Here is an 18,846-nt window from a genome sequence, read left to right as displayed (position 1 = left end):
TAAAGAACAATGTGAAATGCAATAAAATTGATAAAAATAAAAAAAAATTACTAAAATCATTTTTTTTCTTGCCTAATAATATCTGCGGTCAGAATAACAGTTTGAGTAAATACCTAAAAATGCACCAAAATCACAGAAAATGTAGTAGAAACACCAAAATAATACACAAAAAGGTACTGCGCAGTGCGGTTAGCGAATACGCCATCCGCAATAAAACACTTTTTTTCAGGCAAGAATAAAAACGATGCGATAAAAAAAATTACAAAATTACATAAGTGTGTAAGTGTGTGTGTATACTAGGTAAAATGTGTTTTGTGTGCATGTGTGTTTTTGTAAAAGTAAGTGTGAGTGCTGTAAGTGCTGTGAATGTGTGAAACCCCCCAACCCCCCCCCCCAAAAAAAATGTGTGTGTGTGTGTAAGTGTGAGTATAAGTTTTAGTAAGTATTAGTGTAATAAGTGTGTGATTGTGTGTTTGTGTGTGTATTTGGCACTTACCTGGACAGAAGAAGCTGAGGATCTGCAGAAGAGACAGGAGCAGGCACAGCAGCTGCAGCCCATGTGAGGGGGCGGTGCAGGAAGCAGGGGGGGCCAGAGGGGGAAGCTGGAGAAGGCAGAGGCACTGCAGGGAAAGCCACAAGGATTCCAGATATGTCATATGGGGCCCCTGGGTGATCGTGCCCCAGGGGCCACTTGTTCCCCTCCTGTGCTCCTTGCCTAGGGGCTGGGGAACGAGTGGGGAGCGAAGGAGTGGCTTGAAAAGCCGCTGCTCCGCTCCCAAATCCGGAAGTGCAGCAGGACGTAGAATCTACGTCCTGTGGCACTTAGGTACTTTGATACAAAGGACATAGATTCTACGTCCTGTGGCACTTAAAGGGTTAATAGTAACAAACAAGGGTTATATGTTTGTATGGCTCTATAAACACATATATTTATTACACGATATATAACAGAACTTGCTCCAAAATCAATTTTTTTTTTTGGACAAAATATGGTTTACAACAACGTTGTATTTGGATCTGTCCTTACACAAAATCCATGGAATACAGTCATTGGGGTTGATTCACTAAAGGTCGATAAGCGTTATCACATGGTTTTTGGTGTTCAAATTGACGCGATAAATAACAACCGATTCTTCAAATTAATTTGGCATGTGTTAAGTCGTGCGCTACTGCAATACGTTAATTTTAACACATGCGTTAATTCTCGCGTAGAAATAATACAAACGCATGATTCACAGACACATGTGAAGCGTTAAATGCGCTATATATCGCATTAGTCTGTGCGAAGATTAACACCTACTTGGGGCAGGCGGTAAATTGTGGTTGGTGAGCTTTTGGCAACACAACATGGACTTTGCAGTGGGATTTTTTCAAGCATGTGTTGGCCCTAGAGTCATGCATCCTCCAGTTTTCAGGGGAATGGTCATTTTCAGAAAAGTAGTTTTACGAACGTAATGGTTACGTGCGCTAATATAGCACGTGACAAATTAACGCACACGCGGAAAATAACGCAAGGAAAATGCTCATTGCGACTTAAATAACGCAAAGAACATTGCGTCTAAATTAACGCAAGTATCCTTTTAGTGAATTGTGCATTAAGTCGCAAAAAAATCGTGCATTAAGTCGCATGCTATAAATAGCGCTCGTTTTAACGCACTTTAGTGAATACACCCCATTATGTTTTCATCAAAGTTATGCTGATTTGTAGTGACTATACAAACTCAGTAGTTGCTTTGTAGAAAATATTGCTAAATGCCATACATTTACATAAAAAAGTGAGGGAAAAATATTAAAAACAAAAATATTTAATATTTTTAATACATATTTAACCCTTTTAGTGCCATGGGACGTAGATTCTACGTCCTGGGTAGCAAAGGACCAAAGTGCCACAGGACGTAGAATCTACGTCCTACAGCACTATCAGGTTTACAAGCGCTGCGCTCGCTTTTAAAGCAGCGCAGCGCTTGTAAACCCTTCACAACCCCCTAGGCAACGAGCAAGTAAGGTCATACTTACAGATCCGGTCCCCCAGCGCCGCCGATCCGGGTCCTCAGCCAATGACAGCAGTGGACACGCATTGATGACGTGTCCACTGCTGTCCCTTTAATTGTCGCCGCCCCCGCCGTCGCCTCTTCACTCCTGCTGCCACGTGAGACTGCTGGAGCCCCCCTGCTGCCTTCCTGCTGCCTTCCTGCTGGATTGGTCGCCCTGATCGCCTGCCTGCATTGTGTAAGCTGAACTACAACTCTCTAACCACTGTTTATTTTGCTTATTTCTATCTCAACTGTCTAAAATTTTTTTTTTTTTCAATTTTTTCTTCTATCTTTGTCATTATTACACTTTTGTACACATACACACTTATTTACAACTTTCCCAAGCACACACAGACACTTACACACACACTTACACTTTTTTTTTTTTTTTTTTTTTTTTTTTCTTTCTTTCTTTTCTTTTCTTTCTTTGCTTTCTTTGGCAGTCTTTTTTTTTACTAAAACTTTATTTCTGATCTTGCTCTATAATTATCTGATTTATTTGGTTGCATTTTAGTGTTTTTTTGGCATTTTCATAATTGATTTCTGTTTTTTTATTATTGTATTGTATTGTAACTTTTTTTATTGCTATTGGGTGCTGAATTTGCAGTGACGTTGGTGGATCCAGGGCTCTGACCACCAATTTCATTGCAATTATTGTTCTTCTGTTGGTTTCGGTGGTTTTATTGGATTTTACTGATTTTATGGTGTTTTATCTTTGCATTGTTCTTTATTGTGTGTTTAGTGCCCCCAAAAAGGTTGCTTTTGCAGTGACATTGGTGGATCCAGGGCTCTGACCACCGATTTCATTGCAATTATTGTTCTTTGATTGCTTTTAGTGGTTTTATTCCATTTTAACTTCATTTGATTTCAGTTGTTCTAGAAAGGCTAAGATTGTTCTGGTAGTTTCTATTGCCAAGGGTTAGGCTGATGCCACACATGGCGTAGGGCTGATTTTTTCAGCAAGTGGAAAAACGCTTGCCGAAAATTCAGCCCTACGCCTGCTACTTGTGCCTGCACCCGAATGAATGGAATACGCTCGGGTGCAGGCACGTGTAGCCGATATACGCATGAAAACGCGAGACTTTGCATTCTCACGCGTTTTCATGCGTATATCGGCTACATGTGCCTGCACCCGAGCGTATTCCATTCATTAGGGTGCAGGCAAAAAAAAAGGGGTGCATAGAGTGCAGCCCCAATATTATGCATTTTCAGGTTTGGCGGCCATGTACTTATGTGCAACCAGACATAGGTATCGTTTTATTCAGGGGAACTTGCAGATTGATGTTTAGTAAGTTTTTGGTAGTTGCCATGGAAATTTTGGAGAGAAATCTAGGTTTGTATCTGGTTTTTCCTTGATTTCTGACCAAAGCGCTGACTTCTGCAAGGGACTGCGGCCACAATTTTCCATGTAGAAAGAGAAGAGTGGTGTCTCTGAATAGCTGAAGGTGTGCACTTTTCGTAAATATATTGATTGTGGGGGTTATTTCACAGGTATGGGGGTGTTTAGACTAAATAACTGCAGGTAGAGCACATAGAGCACAGACCCCCCTTATGCATTGCCCCTGTTTTGGGGCATTTGGTGGCCACGTCTTTATGTGCTCCCATACATATGGGGTATCGTTTTATTCAGGGGAACTTGCAGATTGATGGTTAGTAAGTTTTTGGTAGTTGCCATGGAGATTTTGGGGAGAAATCTAGGTTTTTTATCTGGTTTTTCCTTGATTTCTGACCAAAATCTAGGTTTGTATCTGGTTTTTCCTTGATTTCTGACCAAAGCGCTGACTTCTGCAAGGGACTGCAGCCACAATTTTCCATGTAGAAAGAGAAGAGTGGTGTCTCTGAATAGCTGAAGGTGTGCACTTTTCGTAAATATATAGATTGTGGGGGTTATTCCACAGGTAGGGGGGGTTAACACTGAAAAACTGCAGGTAGTGCACATAGAGCGCAGCCCCCAAAATTTCAACTGAAATTGCCCTTATGCATTGCCCCTGTTTTGGGGCATTTGGTGGCCACGTCTTTATGTGCACCCATACATATGGGGTATCGTTTTATTCAGGGGAACTTGCAGATTGATGGTTAGTAAGTTATTGGTAGTTGCCATGGAGATTTTGGGGAGAAATCTAGGTTTGTATCTGGTTTTTCCTTGATTTCTGACCAAAGCGCTGACTTCTGCAAGGGACTGCGGCCACAATTTTTCATGTAGAAAGAGAAGAGTGGTGTCTCTGAATAGCTGAAGGTGTGCACTTTTTGTAAATATATAGTTTGCGGGGGTTATTTCACAGGTATGGGGGTGTTTAGACTATATAACTGCAGGTAGAGCACATAGAGCACAGCCCCCCCTTATGTATTGCCCCTGTTTGGGGGCATTTGGTGGCCACGTCTTTATGTGCACCCATACATATGGGGTATCGTTTTATTCAGGGGAACTTGCAGATTGATGTTTAGTAAGTTTTTGGTAGTTGCCATGGAGATTTTGGGGAGAAATCTAGGTTTTTTATCTGGTTTTTCCTTGATTTCTGACCAAAATCTAGGTTTGTATCTGGTTTTTCCTTGATTTCTGACCAAAGCGCTGACTTCTGCAAGGGACTGCAGCCACAATTTTTCATGTAGAAAGAGAAGAGTGGTGTCTCTGAATAGCTGAAGGTGTGCACTTTTTGTAAATATATAGTTTGCGGGGGTTATTTCACAGGTATGGGGGTGTTTAGACTATATAACTGCAGGTAGAGCACATAGAGCACAGCCCCCCCTTATGTATTGCCCCTGTTTGGGGGCATTTGGTGGCCACGTCTTTATGTGCACCCATACATATGGGGTATCGTTTTATTCAGGGGAACTTGCAGATTGATGGTTAGTAAGTTTTTGGTAGTTGCCATGGAGATTTTGGGGAGAAATCTAGGTTTGTATCTGGTTTTTCCTTGATTTCTGACCAAAGCGCTGACTTCTGCAAGGGACTGGGGTCACAATTTTTCATGTAGAAAGAGAAGAGTGGTGTCTCTGAATAGCTGAAGGTGTGCACTTTTTGTAAATATATAGTTTGCGGGGGTTATTTCACAGGTATGGGGGTGTTTAGACTATATAACTGCAGGTAGACCACATAGAGCACAGCCCCCCCTTATGCATTGCCCCTGTTTGGGGGCATTTGGTGGCCACGTCTTTATGTGCACCCATACATATGGGGTATCGTTTTATTCAGGGGAACTTGCAGATTGATGGTTAGTAAGTTATTGGTAGTTGCCATGGAGATTTTGGGGAGAAATCTAGGTTTGTATCTGGTTTTTCCTTGATTTCTGACCAAAGCGCTGACTTCTGCAAGGGACTGCGGCCACAATTTTCCATGTAGAAAGAGAAGAGTGGCGTCTCTGAATAGCTGAAGGTGTCCACTTTTTGTAAATATATAGATTGTGGGGGTTATCTCACAGGTAGGGGGGGTTAACACTGAAAAACTGCAGGTAGTGCACATAGAGCGCAGCCCCCAAAATTTCAACTGAAATTGCCCTTATGCATTGCCCCTGTTTTGGGGCATTTGGTGGCCACGTCTTTATGTGCACCCATACATATGGGGTATCGTTTTATTCAGGGGAACTTGCAAATTGAGGTTTAGTAAGTTTTTGGTAGTTGCCATGGAGATTTTGGGGAGAAATCTAGGTTTTTTATCTGGTTTTTCCTTGATTTCTGACCAAAATCTAGGTTTGTATCTGGTTTTTCCTTGATTTCTGACCAAAGCGCTGACTTCTGCAAGGGACTGCGGCCACAATTTTCCATGTAGAAAGAGAAGAGTGGCGTCTCTGAATAGCTGAAGGTGTGCACTTTTTGTAAATATATAGATTGTGGGGGTTATCTCACAGGTAGGGGGGGTTAACAGTGAAAAACTGCAGGTAGTGCACATAGAGCGCAACCCCCAAAATTTCAACTGAAATTGCCCTTATGCATTGCCCCTGTTTTGGGGCATTTGGTGGCCACGTCTTTATGTGCACCCATACATATGGGGTATCGTTTTATTCAGGGGAACTTGCAGATTGATGGTTAGTAAGATTTCGGTAGTTGCCATGGGGATTTTGGGGAGAAATCTAGGTTTGTATCTGGTTTTTCCTTGATTTCTGACCAAAGCGCTGACTTCTGCAAGGGACTGCGGCCACAATTTTCCATGTAGAAAGAGAAGAGTGGTGTCTCTGAATAGCTGAAGGTGTGCACTTTTTGTAAATATATAGATTGTGGGGGTTATCTCACAGGTAGGGGGGGTTAACAGTGAAAAACTGCAGGTAGTGCACATAGAGCGCAACCCCCAAAATTTCAACTGAAATTGCCCTTATGCATTGCCCCTGTTTTGGGGCATTTGGTGGCCACGTCTTTATGTGCACCCATACATATGGGGTATCGTTTTATTCAGGGGAACTTGCAGATTGATGGTTAGTAAGATTTCGGTAGTTGCCATGGGGATTTTGGGGAGAAATCTAGGTTTGTATCTGGTTTTTCCTTGATTTCTGACCAAAGCGCTGACTTCTGCAAGGGACTGCGGCCACAAATTTCCATGTAGAAAGAGAAGAGTGGTGTCTCTGAATAGCTGAAGGTGTGCACTTTTCGTAAATATATTGATTGTGGGGGTTATCTCACAGGTAGGGGGGGTTAACACTGAAAAGCTGCAGGTAGTGCACATAGAGCGCAGCCCCCAAAATTTCAACTGAAATTGCCCTTATACATTGCCCCTGTTTTGGGGCATTTGGTGGCCACGTCTTTATGTGCACCCATACATATGGGGTATCGTTTTATTCAGGGGAACTTGCAGATTGATGGTTAGTAAGATTTCGGTAGTTGCCATGGGGATTTTGGGGAGAAATCTAGGTTTGTATCTGGTTTTTCCTTGATTTCTGACCAAAGCGCTGACTTCTGCAAGGGACTGCGGCCACAAATTTCCATGTAGAAAGAGAAGAGTGGTGTCTCTGAATAGCTGAAGGTGTGCACTTTTCGTAAATATATAGATTGTGGGGGTTATCTCACAGGTAGGGGGGGTTAACACTGAAAAACTGCAGGTAGTGCACATAGAGCGCAGCCCCCAAAATTTCAACTGAAATTGCCCTTATGCATTGCCCCTGTTTGGGGGCATTTGGTGGACACGTCTTTATGTGCACCCATACATATGGGGTATCGTTTTATTCAGGGGAACTTGCAGATTGATGTTTAGTAAGTTTTTGGTAGTTGCCATGGAGATTTTGGGGAGAAATCTAGGTTTGTATCTGTTTTTTTCCTTGATTTCTGACCAAAGCGCTGACTTCTGCAAGGGACTGCAGCCACAATTTTCCATGTAGAAAAAGAGAAGAGTGGTGTCTCTGAATAGCTGAAGGTGTGCACTTTTCAGAAATATATAGCTTGTGGGGGTTATTTCACAGGTAGGGGGGGTTAACACTGAAAAACTGCAGGTAGTGCACATAGAGCGCAGCCCCCAAATTTTTAGCTGTAATTGCCTTTATGCATTGCCCCTGCTTTGGAGTGTTTGGTGCCCATGTCTTTATGTGCACCCATACATATGGGGCATCATTTTATTCAGGAGAAGTTTGTCTTTCAAATTTGCCTTTGTTAGAAAATTTTTATGAGATTTTTTTTTGTGAAATCCACATTTGATCATGCGTCCAAGTTTACGTTTTAGAAAAAAAAAAAAATGTCAAAAAAAGCTCCAAATTGCACAATGCACTGACAAAAAGTATTTGGCTTTTGAGAGAAAACTACATTGCACCTAGAAACCTGAAGGTCTGTAGTTTCTAAAGATACCGAACATGAGGGGATATTTTAGATTTACATATAAGTTATGCTGCATCAACTGTTACAAGCGCTTTTCTGCTTTGTTCTGGTGTGATATTGTACTAAGTATTGCTTTAGTTTGGGGGTTACTTCTGGACAGGAACTGTGGGGTACCACCACATATTTGGTATCGTTGGACTTGGGAGTATCAGGGCTTTTACAAACGACAAAAAAAAGTGTGTAAAATTAACTTTTCTATGGAAAAAAACCTCAAAATATACAGAAATTTTTCATTATTTTTTTTTTTTTTTACATATTTCACCCAAAATACACATCATATCTCCAGAAAAGTTATAAAATTTGATATGTATGTCGAAGCCCAATTAGTGACGAAAAAAACGATATATAATTTCCCTAGTTTCATGGAGGTTTTCCTACCAAAAAACATTGTTAAAGTGAATGAGTACAAAATGCTTAAAAAACGTCTGGCACTGGGGGGAACCGAAATGACGAATTCGGCTGGCACTTAAAGGGTTAAAATACAACAAGGACAGGCAAAACAATTAGTTTTTTAAGCTAACTGCTGGGAATAATCTACCTGTATCCTATTCTGTTCTTGGACATAATCAGCAAGATGAGTTTTGTGTATCTGTATATTACTGAGCAGCAGCACCTGTCTGCCTTCAAGCAGCAGGTAATTATAGGCCCCACAGCAGCAGGCTATATTCTAACAATCAAAAAAGGCTTATAATAGATGTTTAGGATGACCCTGCCCATGGCACAACCACTTACTGCCTACCTTGTAAAATACCAATGACCATGTGGAATGAATGTCAGTGCAAAATGGTATATTTGCATTACAGCATTACAGCAATGCAGTAATTATGAGAGTCCAGCAAGCATTTTTATTGCTACTATATGCAGAGCATCTTAATAAAGCTTAAAAAATGATACCATTTATGTGCCTTTTTATCATTATAAAAATATAACTCCTTAACTAACTCATTGTTTATGGGAACAGTATCAACTGATTTTGGGCTCACATTCCTATATAACATTTTCCATATGTTTGAATCTTCCCACAAAGTTACAGCTGAAGTTTAAAACAAGATAGTGGAGAGTCCCCCAAATCTAAAGTCAGTTATCGTTACTCTACAGACAGAAACCCTTTATTCTTTTGGGCTGTCCCTTCTTTTTATGCAAATGTTTTGGTGTACAGGTTTATTTCTGCTTCTTGTGTTATTTGCTAAAAATGCATTTGTAAATAAACATGTTAGTAGTATGGCTAAAGAAACATCTGTAGTCTAAGTGCAATTGATTCTGTCCTATATAGAAGACATACAGAAGACTGTCCCAATAACAGCAGGTTATAAAAGAGAAAGTTACCAGTTATTATAAAAATACTATACTACTAGCTATAAAATATTGTACTAGCCCTGACTGACAGACATTTCTTGAGGTTATCATCAACATTTCTATTCTAGAATAACAGATATCATGACATCACATCAGGTAAACTGGTTATAAAACATACGGTCAGTTATGATGGCATCAAACAATGGTGCTTTTCTCCATACTGGCTTTGAGGCATCAGATAACAAAACATCCAAATAGTATTTTTCTAATCCATACTGGCGTAGGTTAGCCCTAATATTCTCATCTGGCCCTCTCCACTTTTGGTTCATCCTGGTTGCTTTTCCTGAAGAAAAACAGAATATGCTGTTAACAAGTGGTATGTCAGGTTAACTGGGAATCAGAATTGGACAAAGAGTTCCTTCTGTGGTTCTCTGCATTTGTACAAGAGTGTGAGCTGCTATATGCTTACTATTGAAGGGGCAAGGAGGTATAAAGAGGAAATGTAACTTAGTTTTCAATTGATCTTACTTTTTTGTTTCTGTTGCTTCTAACCCTAGCAACTAGACAAAAGTTTAAATCACAAATAAACACAGAAACTTCAGAGAGCTTAAAAAGAAACATAATCAATACACAAAAATCTAGCTTCACTATTGGTCTGTATTGTGGTTGCAGCACCCAGAACAAATTTGAAGTGAAACTTTAAAAAAGTTACTAAAAGTTAAAAAATACCATATTTGAAACTAGAAAATTATTGGTGAACTTTGTATAAAATACTTACAAAAAAGCTTTAGCTCCTAGTTGTTGCTCTGTGCTGCAACCAAATAGAACTGCAAAAATCCAAAAAGTAGGGAAAAAAAGCTTCAGCAGATTTACTGCAAAACATTTATTGTGGGTAGTGGTAACACCTGTTACCACTACTCACAATAAATGTTTTGCAGAAAATCTGCTGAAGCTTTTTTTCCCTACTTTTTGGATTTTTGCAACCATATTTGAAACATTGAAACATAATTTTATTGGTATAAAAGTATTACCCTTTTAAGTGCCATGGATTGCAGAATCTATGACAATGGTTTTAAAGGACCATATTGATATTTTTGTGTATATACAGTCCAGAACTCTTTCAGCACACCAAACTTACAAAACAAATTGCCTGGGTGCTACCACTATGTATCCAATTAACCACAAATCCAAGAATATAAGGTGCACACCAGGATCTTTTAAAAATAAAACATTACTTTTATTAAATCATACTGATAAAACAGGCCAACGTTTTGGTCGACACCTAAGACAACATGCAGCACAGCATATCAAAAAGCCACAAGCAAAATACAAATCTGTATCCCATCCCAACAATATTTTTCATATACTGGTTAGAAATAGAAATCAAATTTTAAAGGTAAATGTTTTACCCATATTGGTTAAGTGAAAATGAAAATGAAAGGTAAACTTTAACTTTTGCAGTTTACGTACATTTTTATTATTAAAAATATTTCCGATTTAGCAGTGTAATGCTATAGGGTGAATTAAATATGCAGGCAGTGTGTCCAATGATACCATTCCCTTTCCTATTGCTCATTCAGTCCCTGAAAAATGTACAGCTGTAATGAGCCTGAGAAAAGAAAGTGCCATTTTTAACACTTCTACTTGCAATCAGCATCTGTCAGTAGTTACCCCAGTGGTCAAAATTTCTTAGGGCCTTAGGGGACATACCCATAGCTCTTAATATTGCATATATAGAACTAGTGCCTACCCCTAGTTCCAGCCCTGAATATGCTGCATTCATCTTGCTATGAATTTTGACTACATTTAAGCATATGTAAACTTTTGTTCAGGGCAAGCTTTGGTTCTGTGTTTTCAGCTATCATTACGACTAAAGGACACATAAATGCTGTTATAAATAGCTTCACCTTACCAGTATTAAAAATAAAAGAATGGTGTTTTGCAGGATCACTCATATTTTACAAAAATGGCTAGAATTTTGCCAGGGCTTTGTAAACCTCTGAGTACACTTGTATAATCTCTTCAAAGACAAAAGAGCAGCAAAGGCTTTGTGCAGTAAATATCTCCAGTAAAAGAATATAGCACATGACTATATATAATAATAACAGTTAAGACAGGAAATTGCACTGTATATAGGTATTATCTGCAATAGGTTTACTTCATTTAACCACAGATTGTGAAACAATATTTTAGATCAAAATGGGATTTTGTTACACTTTTAATGCAACTATATTTTAAAATGGCTGGAGTTTTTATTAAGAAGACTTAAGTGTATTTTTACAGCTAAAGCAATAAACATTGGATCTGCCTGGCAAACTTTACTGGCAAACTTTAGTAAGCAACATATAGGTTTCTCACTGGCACTTCTTCGGGGGTCTGCACTGCATGCTGAAGTTTAGCTACAGATAAAGACATACAGAATTTATATCCCTACTTGAAAAATGTCTACTTTAAGGAATCAAGTATCCTTAATTATCAGGATATAACCAATTATTAATAATTATACTCACCCAATCCATGGACTGTATTGTAATCAATTTCAGTACCACAAACATAGGCTCCAAAATGAGCAGACGACACCAGAAGGCCACCTACAGAAAGTATAGAATCAATACCACCCCAAATGAGTAAATTATCTAAATGTTTATAAAAATGTCTGCTAGGAACAAGAGAAACCCCGTGTTAAATTGACTGAAAAACGTGTCGGTCCCCTATAACCAGTTCCAGGAGAAAGTTTTATAAGAACCACACAGCAAAAATGGCACTACTAATTAGGGATGCACCAAGCTAAATCCGAATCCCCTCCTACCAGTTAACCCTTTCAAATGCTAATTAGCATATTCTAATTTAAGCTAATTAGGATTCGGTTCGGCTGGGACCATGGATTCGGCCGAAACCGAATCCTTCAAAAAAAGGCAGGATTCGGTGCATCCCTACTACTAATACTTAATATTTATTCTGCAGAGGAATTAAACAAGCAGATTGAACCACTTGTACAGCATCAGTTTTGGTATGAGATTAAAACTATAACCAAATATATGACAATTCTGCCTATAAACAGCTTACAGTTTAAATCCATGTAGAACAAAAAATATTTGTTGAGTCCAGACTTTTTTTTTAGAAATAAGTCAGAGTTTATTGTTGTAATACAGGAAGTACAGTGATATCTAGTCTATGGGCTTTTTGCATTTTTTTCATTACAAAGCGTCATTATCAAAGCATCTGGCTTTGAGGAGGTGTATTGCTACAGCAACTCAAACACAAATGAGACATACTTCCTCTTAAATGGATTTCAAACTTGGAAAATAGTTGCTCTTTTTTATCAGACGTACTCCAACAGTACATTTTCCCCAATTATAATATATATTATTGAAAGGCAATGTATAATCAAGCTATAATACCTCAGATGTTGAAGAACCACAGTTCCAAGCATCCTCTATAAGCTTTCAGGCAAATACTAGGTTAAATTGCCCTACTAGCTGAAGTAGAGAAGGTTCCCTGTCACTGCTACTCTAGAAACTCATTTTGTATTCCAGGATTTAACATTTTCCTGAACTTAACATCTTTATGGTATATCAAAAAGCACGAAAGCAAGAACTAGATAAGGTCCTACCTAAACTGTTAAACATATCAGGAATGATGCAGGCAAACATAAAACATCTGACCCAAGCAGTTCATTATTCAATGAAACTATATACCTGAAAAACATTCATACACAGGCAGTATTTCTAAAGGGAACATTACATGTGTATATCAAACCTTGCCTACTATTCTGCAGGGCTACATAGCTTATTTTTACTGCTTGTCTTACACTGACTTGGTTATGTTATGTATTAGTGCCCCCTGATGTCAGTATTGACCCAATGTGTAACAAAAGTCTTCGCACTACAATGAGGACTAAAGGTGGCCATACATAGGCCGATTGTAGCTGCTGATATCGGTCCCTTAGACCAGTTTGGCAGCTTATCGGCCCGTGTAGGGGCAGCTATGACGGGCATGCCCGACCAATATCTGGCCTGAAATTGGCTAGATATCGATCTGGCAGGTTAAAAGATTTAGTCGGAACCAACTGTGCCCATTGCCGCCGTTATAATTCAATCGTTTGGCCCCAGGGCCTAAATTTGCCCGATATCGCCCACCCGTAGGTAGGGATATCAGGAGAAGATCCGCTCGCTTGGCGACCTCGCCAAACAAACCGATCTTAACGTGTATTGCCACCTTTAGACTATACAAACAACAAAGATTCAGAAACAGACACAGTTTTAAACAAAGCCTGCACAAATTTCACTTGAACAGTTACCACTAAAGCTACAGCTTCACTGACTTAAATTGTGGGCCACAACATACACATGACTGGCACTTGTGATTAACTTTGCAACAGCCAATGCCTAAAAGGCCTTTCCACCCACAAGAAGCATATCAGAAAAATTTAATACAGCGTTTCTCAGGAGTTACTAATCAGTATTATTAGCTTTGTCATCTGAAGTGATGACACACCCCAATTGAAATTCTAAATGATGCAGGATTGATATAAAAGGACTCAGTGTCCTGGGGATGGCATTTGTTTCACCAAAATTGCTGTATTTGCAGAATACTCATAAGATAGGATACTTTACTCCAGTGAAGAAAATCGGACATACATTGATCAAAATTGATCTCCTTCAAATATAGAAAAACACATGGAAATATATTTTTACATGTTACAAAAGGTATTTTAGATTCATTAGTTCATTGTCATGCAAACATTATTTGTCTATTTAGATGTTCCACCACATACAAGCGTATTGATGTAATATACATTTAACTGAAATCAAAATTCTTTTGTTAGTAAAGATCTATTTTCCTCTGCAGATGCTATATTATACTGAATTCTAGTTTCATTCCAAAGACATAAGTGCAATAAAACAGTGTTGCTGTTAATATTAAATATCTGAGCCAATAACTCTGTCCTGATTTGTCCATTATAAGTCTGTCTTTTACCTCAAAAAGTGTTTCCTATCTTTACTATACTTTGTAGGGGGAGGGGTCTTTATCACTATTACGCAGGAAAACATCCATAAATGACTGGTACTTGGACTTTTGCAAGACCCAGCTGGACTAGCAACCAGCTTCACAGTGATGAAATCCAGAACAGCCATCTGTAAATAGTCTTGCTTGCTATGCACTTCCAAGCTGTGATGTGATTTAACCCTAAAATTGCCCAGGAATTCAATTTCACATTCATGTCTATTCAATGATGCACATTAAACAGGTTTTCATAGATACATGTATATAGCTGTACAAAAGTGAAATTCAGCACCAAAGATTTTATTAAAAAAAAAAAAACAAAAACATAACTACATTATAAAATTATGCTGCCATCACTAAATGTCTACGTAGGTATTAAGGGTATCTACAGCTCTGCACAAAAGAAGCCATTGCTCAAAACTCCATGTCAAATCACAGTTGTAGTCTGCTAAAAACCATGACAGAGACCTAGCTGATATGTGGAAATGTTTTGTGCTCAGATAGGTATTTTGTGCTCAAGATAGTGTGTTCTGGCCAAAGTTCAAAGTAACATGTGTGGTGTAAGGAAGAATAGATCAAGCAAAAAACAGGTAAAATATTACAAAATAATCTGTTTATGTCTACTAAAACAGAATACTGGAAAAAAGCTCATCTTTCGGCAGTGAAGTAAGAGGACTGGTCAATGGCATAAATACTTTTATAAGGCAAAAAGGCCTGTAGTCTCCTAGCTTACAATGCAGAACTATAATTTCATAGTGTTCAGTATACAGTTGCAAGAAAAAGTCATAAAATGTGATCTGATCTTCATCTAAATCACAACAATAGACAATCACAGTCAGCTTAAACTAATACCACACAAATAATTAAATGTTTCCATGTTTTTATTGCACACACCATGTAAACATTCACAGGATGTGAACCCCTAGACCAGGGCTGTCCAACTGGCGGGCCGTGACCCCCCTCTGTGTGGCCCCCCACCTGTCTGGCTGCTTTGATGGCTTACCTTTGTATAAACTTTAAATGGCATCAATACTGAGATTAACTGGCCCCCTGCATTGCTCACACCTCAGATTCAGGCTGTAATCCCCCTGTATTGTTTAAATATGTAATCCCCTGTGTTGTTCACACCTTTTAATCTCTGCATTGTTCACCCCCTGCAGTGTTCACACCTCAGGCTCAGACTGTAATCGCCCACATTGTTCACCTCTTCACACCTACATACATTGTATGTACTGCCTGTCCTATGCTGCCTGTGTGTATGGCAGCATAGGACAGGGAGGGTATGACGCACACACAGGTAGGGCAGGCAGAGTATGGTACACACAGACAGCATAGGGCACACACACAGGCAGGGTAGGGCAGGCAGAGCATGACACACACAGGCAGGGTAGGGCAGGCAGAGCATGGCACACACAGGCAGCTAAGGGCAGGCAGAGCATTGCACACACTGGTAGGGCAGGCAGAGCATGGCACACACAGGCAGCTAAGGGCAGGCAGAGTGTGGCACACACAGGCAGGGTAGGGCAGGTAGAGTATGGCACACACACAGGCAGCATAGGGCAGGTAGAGTATGGCACACACACAGGCAGCATAGGGCAGGTAGAGTATGGCACACACACACACACACAGGCAGGGTAGGGCAGGCAGAGTATGGCACAGGCAGGCAGGGTAGGGAAGAGTATAGCACACACAGGCAGCATAGGGCAGGCAGAGTACTGTCTGTGTGCCATACTCTGCCTGCCCTATGCTGCCTGTGGGAGCTGAACCTGGCAGAGGTTTGTTCTGGGAATTTGTTAGCAGTTGGAAATAGCCATTAAATGGTCCCTAAGGTGTGTAATTATGTGCTGGGGGTTGCTGTGGATTTTAGGGTGTGTCTTAATATGACATAATATCATTCTTTCACATATGAATGGTGGTTGATATCCCCGCAGTGAGGACCAAGCATTTGGGTTTTTGCTGCACTACCACCATTGTGATAAAATGGGTGTGGTTTAAAAAAGGGGAGTGGTCAAAACTGGCTTCCATTAGCGGCCCTTCACCATGTATGCTAGAGAAATTCTGGCCCTCGGCACCGCAGAAGTTGGACAGCACTGCCCTAGACTAATGACATCTCCAAGAGCTAATTGGAGTGAGGTTTCAGTCAACTGGAGTCCAATCAATGAGATGAAATTGGAGGTGTTGGTTACAGCTGCCCTGCCCTATAAAAAACACACCAGTTTTGGGTTTGCTTTTCCCAAGAAGCATTGCCTGATGTTAATGATGCCTCGCACAAAAGAGCTCTGAAAAAAGACCTATGATTAAGAATTATTGACTTGCATAAAGCTGGAAAGGGTTATAAAAGTATCTCCAAAAGCCATGCTGTTCATCAGTCCACAGTAAGACAAACTGTCTATAAATGGAGAAAGTTCAGCACTGCTGGTACTCTCCCTAGAAGTGGCCGTCCTGTAAAGATGACTGCAGGAGAACAGCGCAGAATGCTCAATGAGGTGAAGAAGAGTCAGAGTGTTCGCTAAAGACTTACAAAAGTGTCTGGCATCTGCTAACATCCCTGTTAGCGAATCTACAATACGTAAATCCCTAAACAAGAATGGATTTCATGGGAGGATACCACAGAGGAAGCCACTGCTGTCCAAAAAAACATTGCTGCACGTTTAAAGTTTGCAAAAGAGCACCTGGATTTTCCACAGCAGTACTGACAAAATATTCTGTGGACAGATGAAACCAAAGTTGAGTTGTTTGGAAGAAACACACAACAACTATGTATGGAGAAAAAGAGGCACATCAACTGTGAAGTATGGTGGTGGGGGCATCATGGTTTGGGGCTGCTTTGCTGTGTCAGGGCCTGAACGGATTGCTATCATCGAAGGAAAAATGAATTCCCAAGTTTATCAAGACATTTTGCAGGAAAACTTAAGGCCATCTGTCCAGGTGAAGCTCAGCAGAAGATGGGTGTTGCAACAGGACAACGACCCTTCTTCTTAAACAGAAGAAAATATGCCTTCTGGAGTGGCCCAGTCAGAGTCCTGACCTCAACCCGAGATGCTGTGGCATGACCTCAAGAAAGTGATTTACACCAGACATCCCAAGAATATTGCTGAACTGAAACAGTTCTGTAAAGAGGAATGGTCAAGAATTATTCCTGACCGTTGTGCACGTCTGATCTGCAACTACAGGAAACGTTTGGTTGAAGTTATTGCTGCCAAAGGAGGTTCAACCAGTTATTAAATCCAAGGGTTCACACACTTTTCCCACCTGCACTGTGAATGTTTACACTTCCAGCCGTTTTGGTCAAAGCGGAACTAGTATTGCCAGACAGTTTTTTAACATTTTGCACTGTTTCACTTTAGGGGCCTTTCCTCGGGGGGACTTTTACTTGATCCAGGAAAACAATATATAATTTTTTTCAGGACAACCTAAGCTTTCAAAATATGTGTAATATTTGTGTAATTCCAATTCTGTAACAAAATATAGGCTTCTAAATGTCTAAAAATGTCTAAAAAAATCCATAATATAAACACATATACTAGAAACAAAAATTATTTTATGCAGAAATATACAACGGATTTGGAAAGTCCCATGTCTCCTGAAGGTGCCAATACCAAATATATATAGTTTTATGGAGATTTCTCACTTGTATAGGTCAAAAACTCCCAGCAGTACACTACTAAATTTCCAAAGCACTGCTTCAGAAAGCTGCATACTTTAGATTTCAAGGCCAAAAATTCCACTAACAGAAGGTTTATCCGATAAAATTGTACATTTTTTGAAAGAACAGATTCTGGGGAATCCAGAATAGGCGCAACTGTCTGTCTACTCCAAACTATTAAGTCGCAATGCTTTCCTAAAGTTATTGGTTTTTATCAAAATTTGTGAAATGTTTAAAAAATCGCTTCAAAGCTTCCAGTCTATAGTATCTTATCTCCTACAGGTCATAAAGTAATCAAATAAAACACCCTAAATATGAATGCCAGGGGTCCCCTGAACAGTTTAATGCCCAATATGTATAGGTTTACCTAAGTATGTGGCATGTAGGGGCCCCAATGTGAACATACCCCCATATGATCTATCATTTCTGTCATTTTAGCTCCTGCAAAATCAACACATTTACATCATTATATGTGGAATAAAGCTAGTAAAAAGTACACTCACCCCAGAAAGTAATATATTTCTGGAAAGTACACATTCCCCCGAATCTAAAATGGGTACCCATGTCTTTCTACTCCAAAGTACCAAGCCGCAAAGCTTTTTTAAATTTAGCAACTTTGATGACATTTCCAAAAATCCCATCAAAGCTTCCACTTTGCAGCATCTTCTCTCCCACATAGGTACCAAGATAAAACACCCTAAATTTGAATGCCAGGGGTCCACTTAGGTTTACCTAAGTATGTGGCATGTAGGGGCCCCAATGGGAACATACCCCCATATGATCTATCATTTCAGCTCCTGCAAAATCAACACATTTACATCCTTTATGTGGGATAATGCTACAAAAAAGTACACTCACCCCAGAAAGCCATATATTTTTGGAAAGTACACATTCCCCCGAATCTATAATGGGTACACATTTCTTTTTGCTCCAAAATATGCATAGATATACCCAAGTCTGTGGAATGTACTGACTCCAAAATGAAAATAGCGCATATGAATTTCTCGCCTGCCAACTCAGCTTTTGCATACAGAGCCCTCTGTCAGCGTATTATGTGCCGTAACACCCCCT

At 39.8% G+C, this 18,846-nt stretch overlaps 1 protein-coding gene across 3 annotated transcripts in view; it reads right to left on the bottom strand.

Annotated features, from left to right (window-relative positions):
• The window catches only part of trmt11 (tRNA methyltransferase 11 homolog), a 57,956-nt gene that overhangs the window by 22,637 nt on the left and 16,473 nt on the right, over positions 1–18,846 (bottom strand). For all 3 annotated transcript variants that reach the window (XM_018094227.2, XM_002933189.5, XM_031902018.1), the window contains 2 exons: positions 11,633–11,713; positions 9,301–9,465 (listed from right to left, as the gene is read on the bottom strand). In XM_018094227.2, the coding sequence (XP_017949716.2) occupies positions 9,301–9,465; positions 11,633–11,713 (246 nt within the window). The remainder of the gene's footprint in view (positions 1–9,300; positions 9,466–11,632; positions 11,714–18,846) is intronic.

Source organism: Xenopus tropicalis, chromosome 5 (assembly GCF_000004195.4).
Source record: "Xenopus tropicalis strain Nigerian chromosome 5, UCB_Xtro_10.0, whole genome shotgun sequence".
NCBI classification, from domain to species: domain Eukaryota; kingdom Metazoa; phylum Chordata; class Amphibia; order Anura; family Pipidae; genus Xenopus; species Xenopus tropicalis.
The sequence above is the reverse complement of the archived record's forward strand: the minus strand, read 5'-3'. Positions and strand labels throughout refer to the sequence as shown.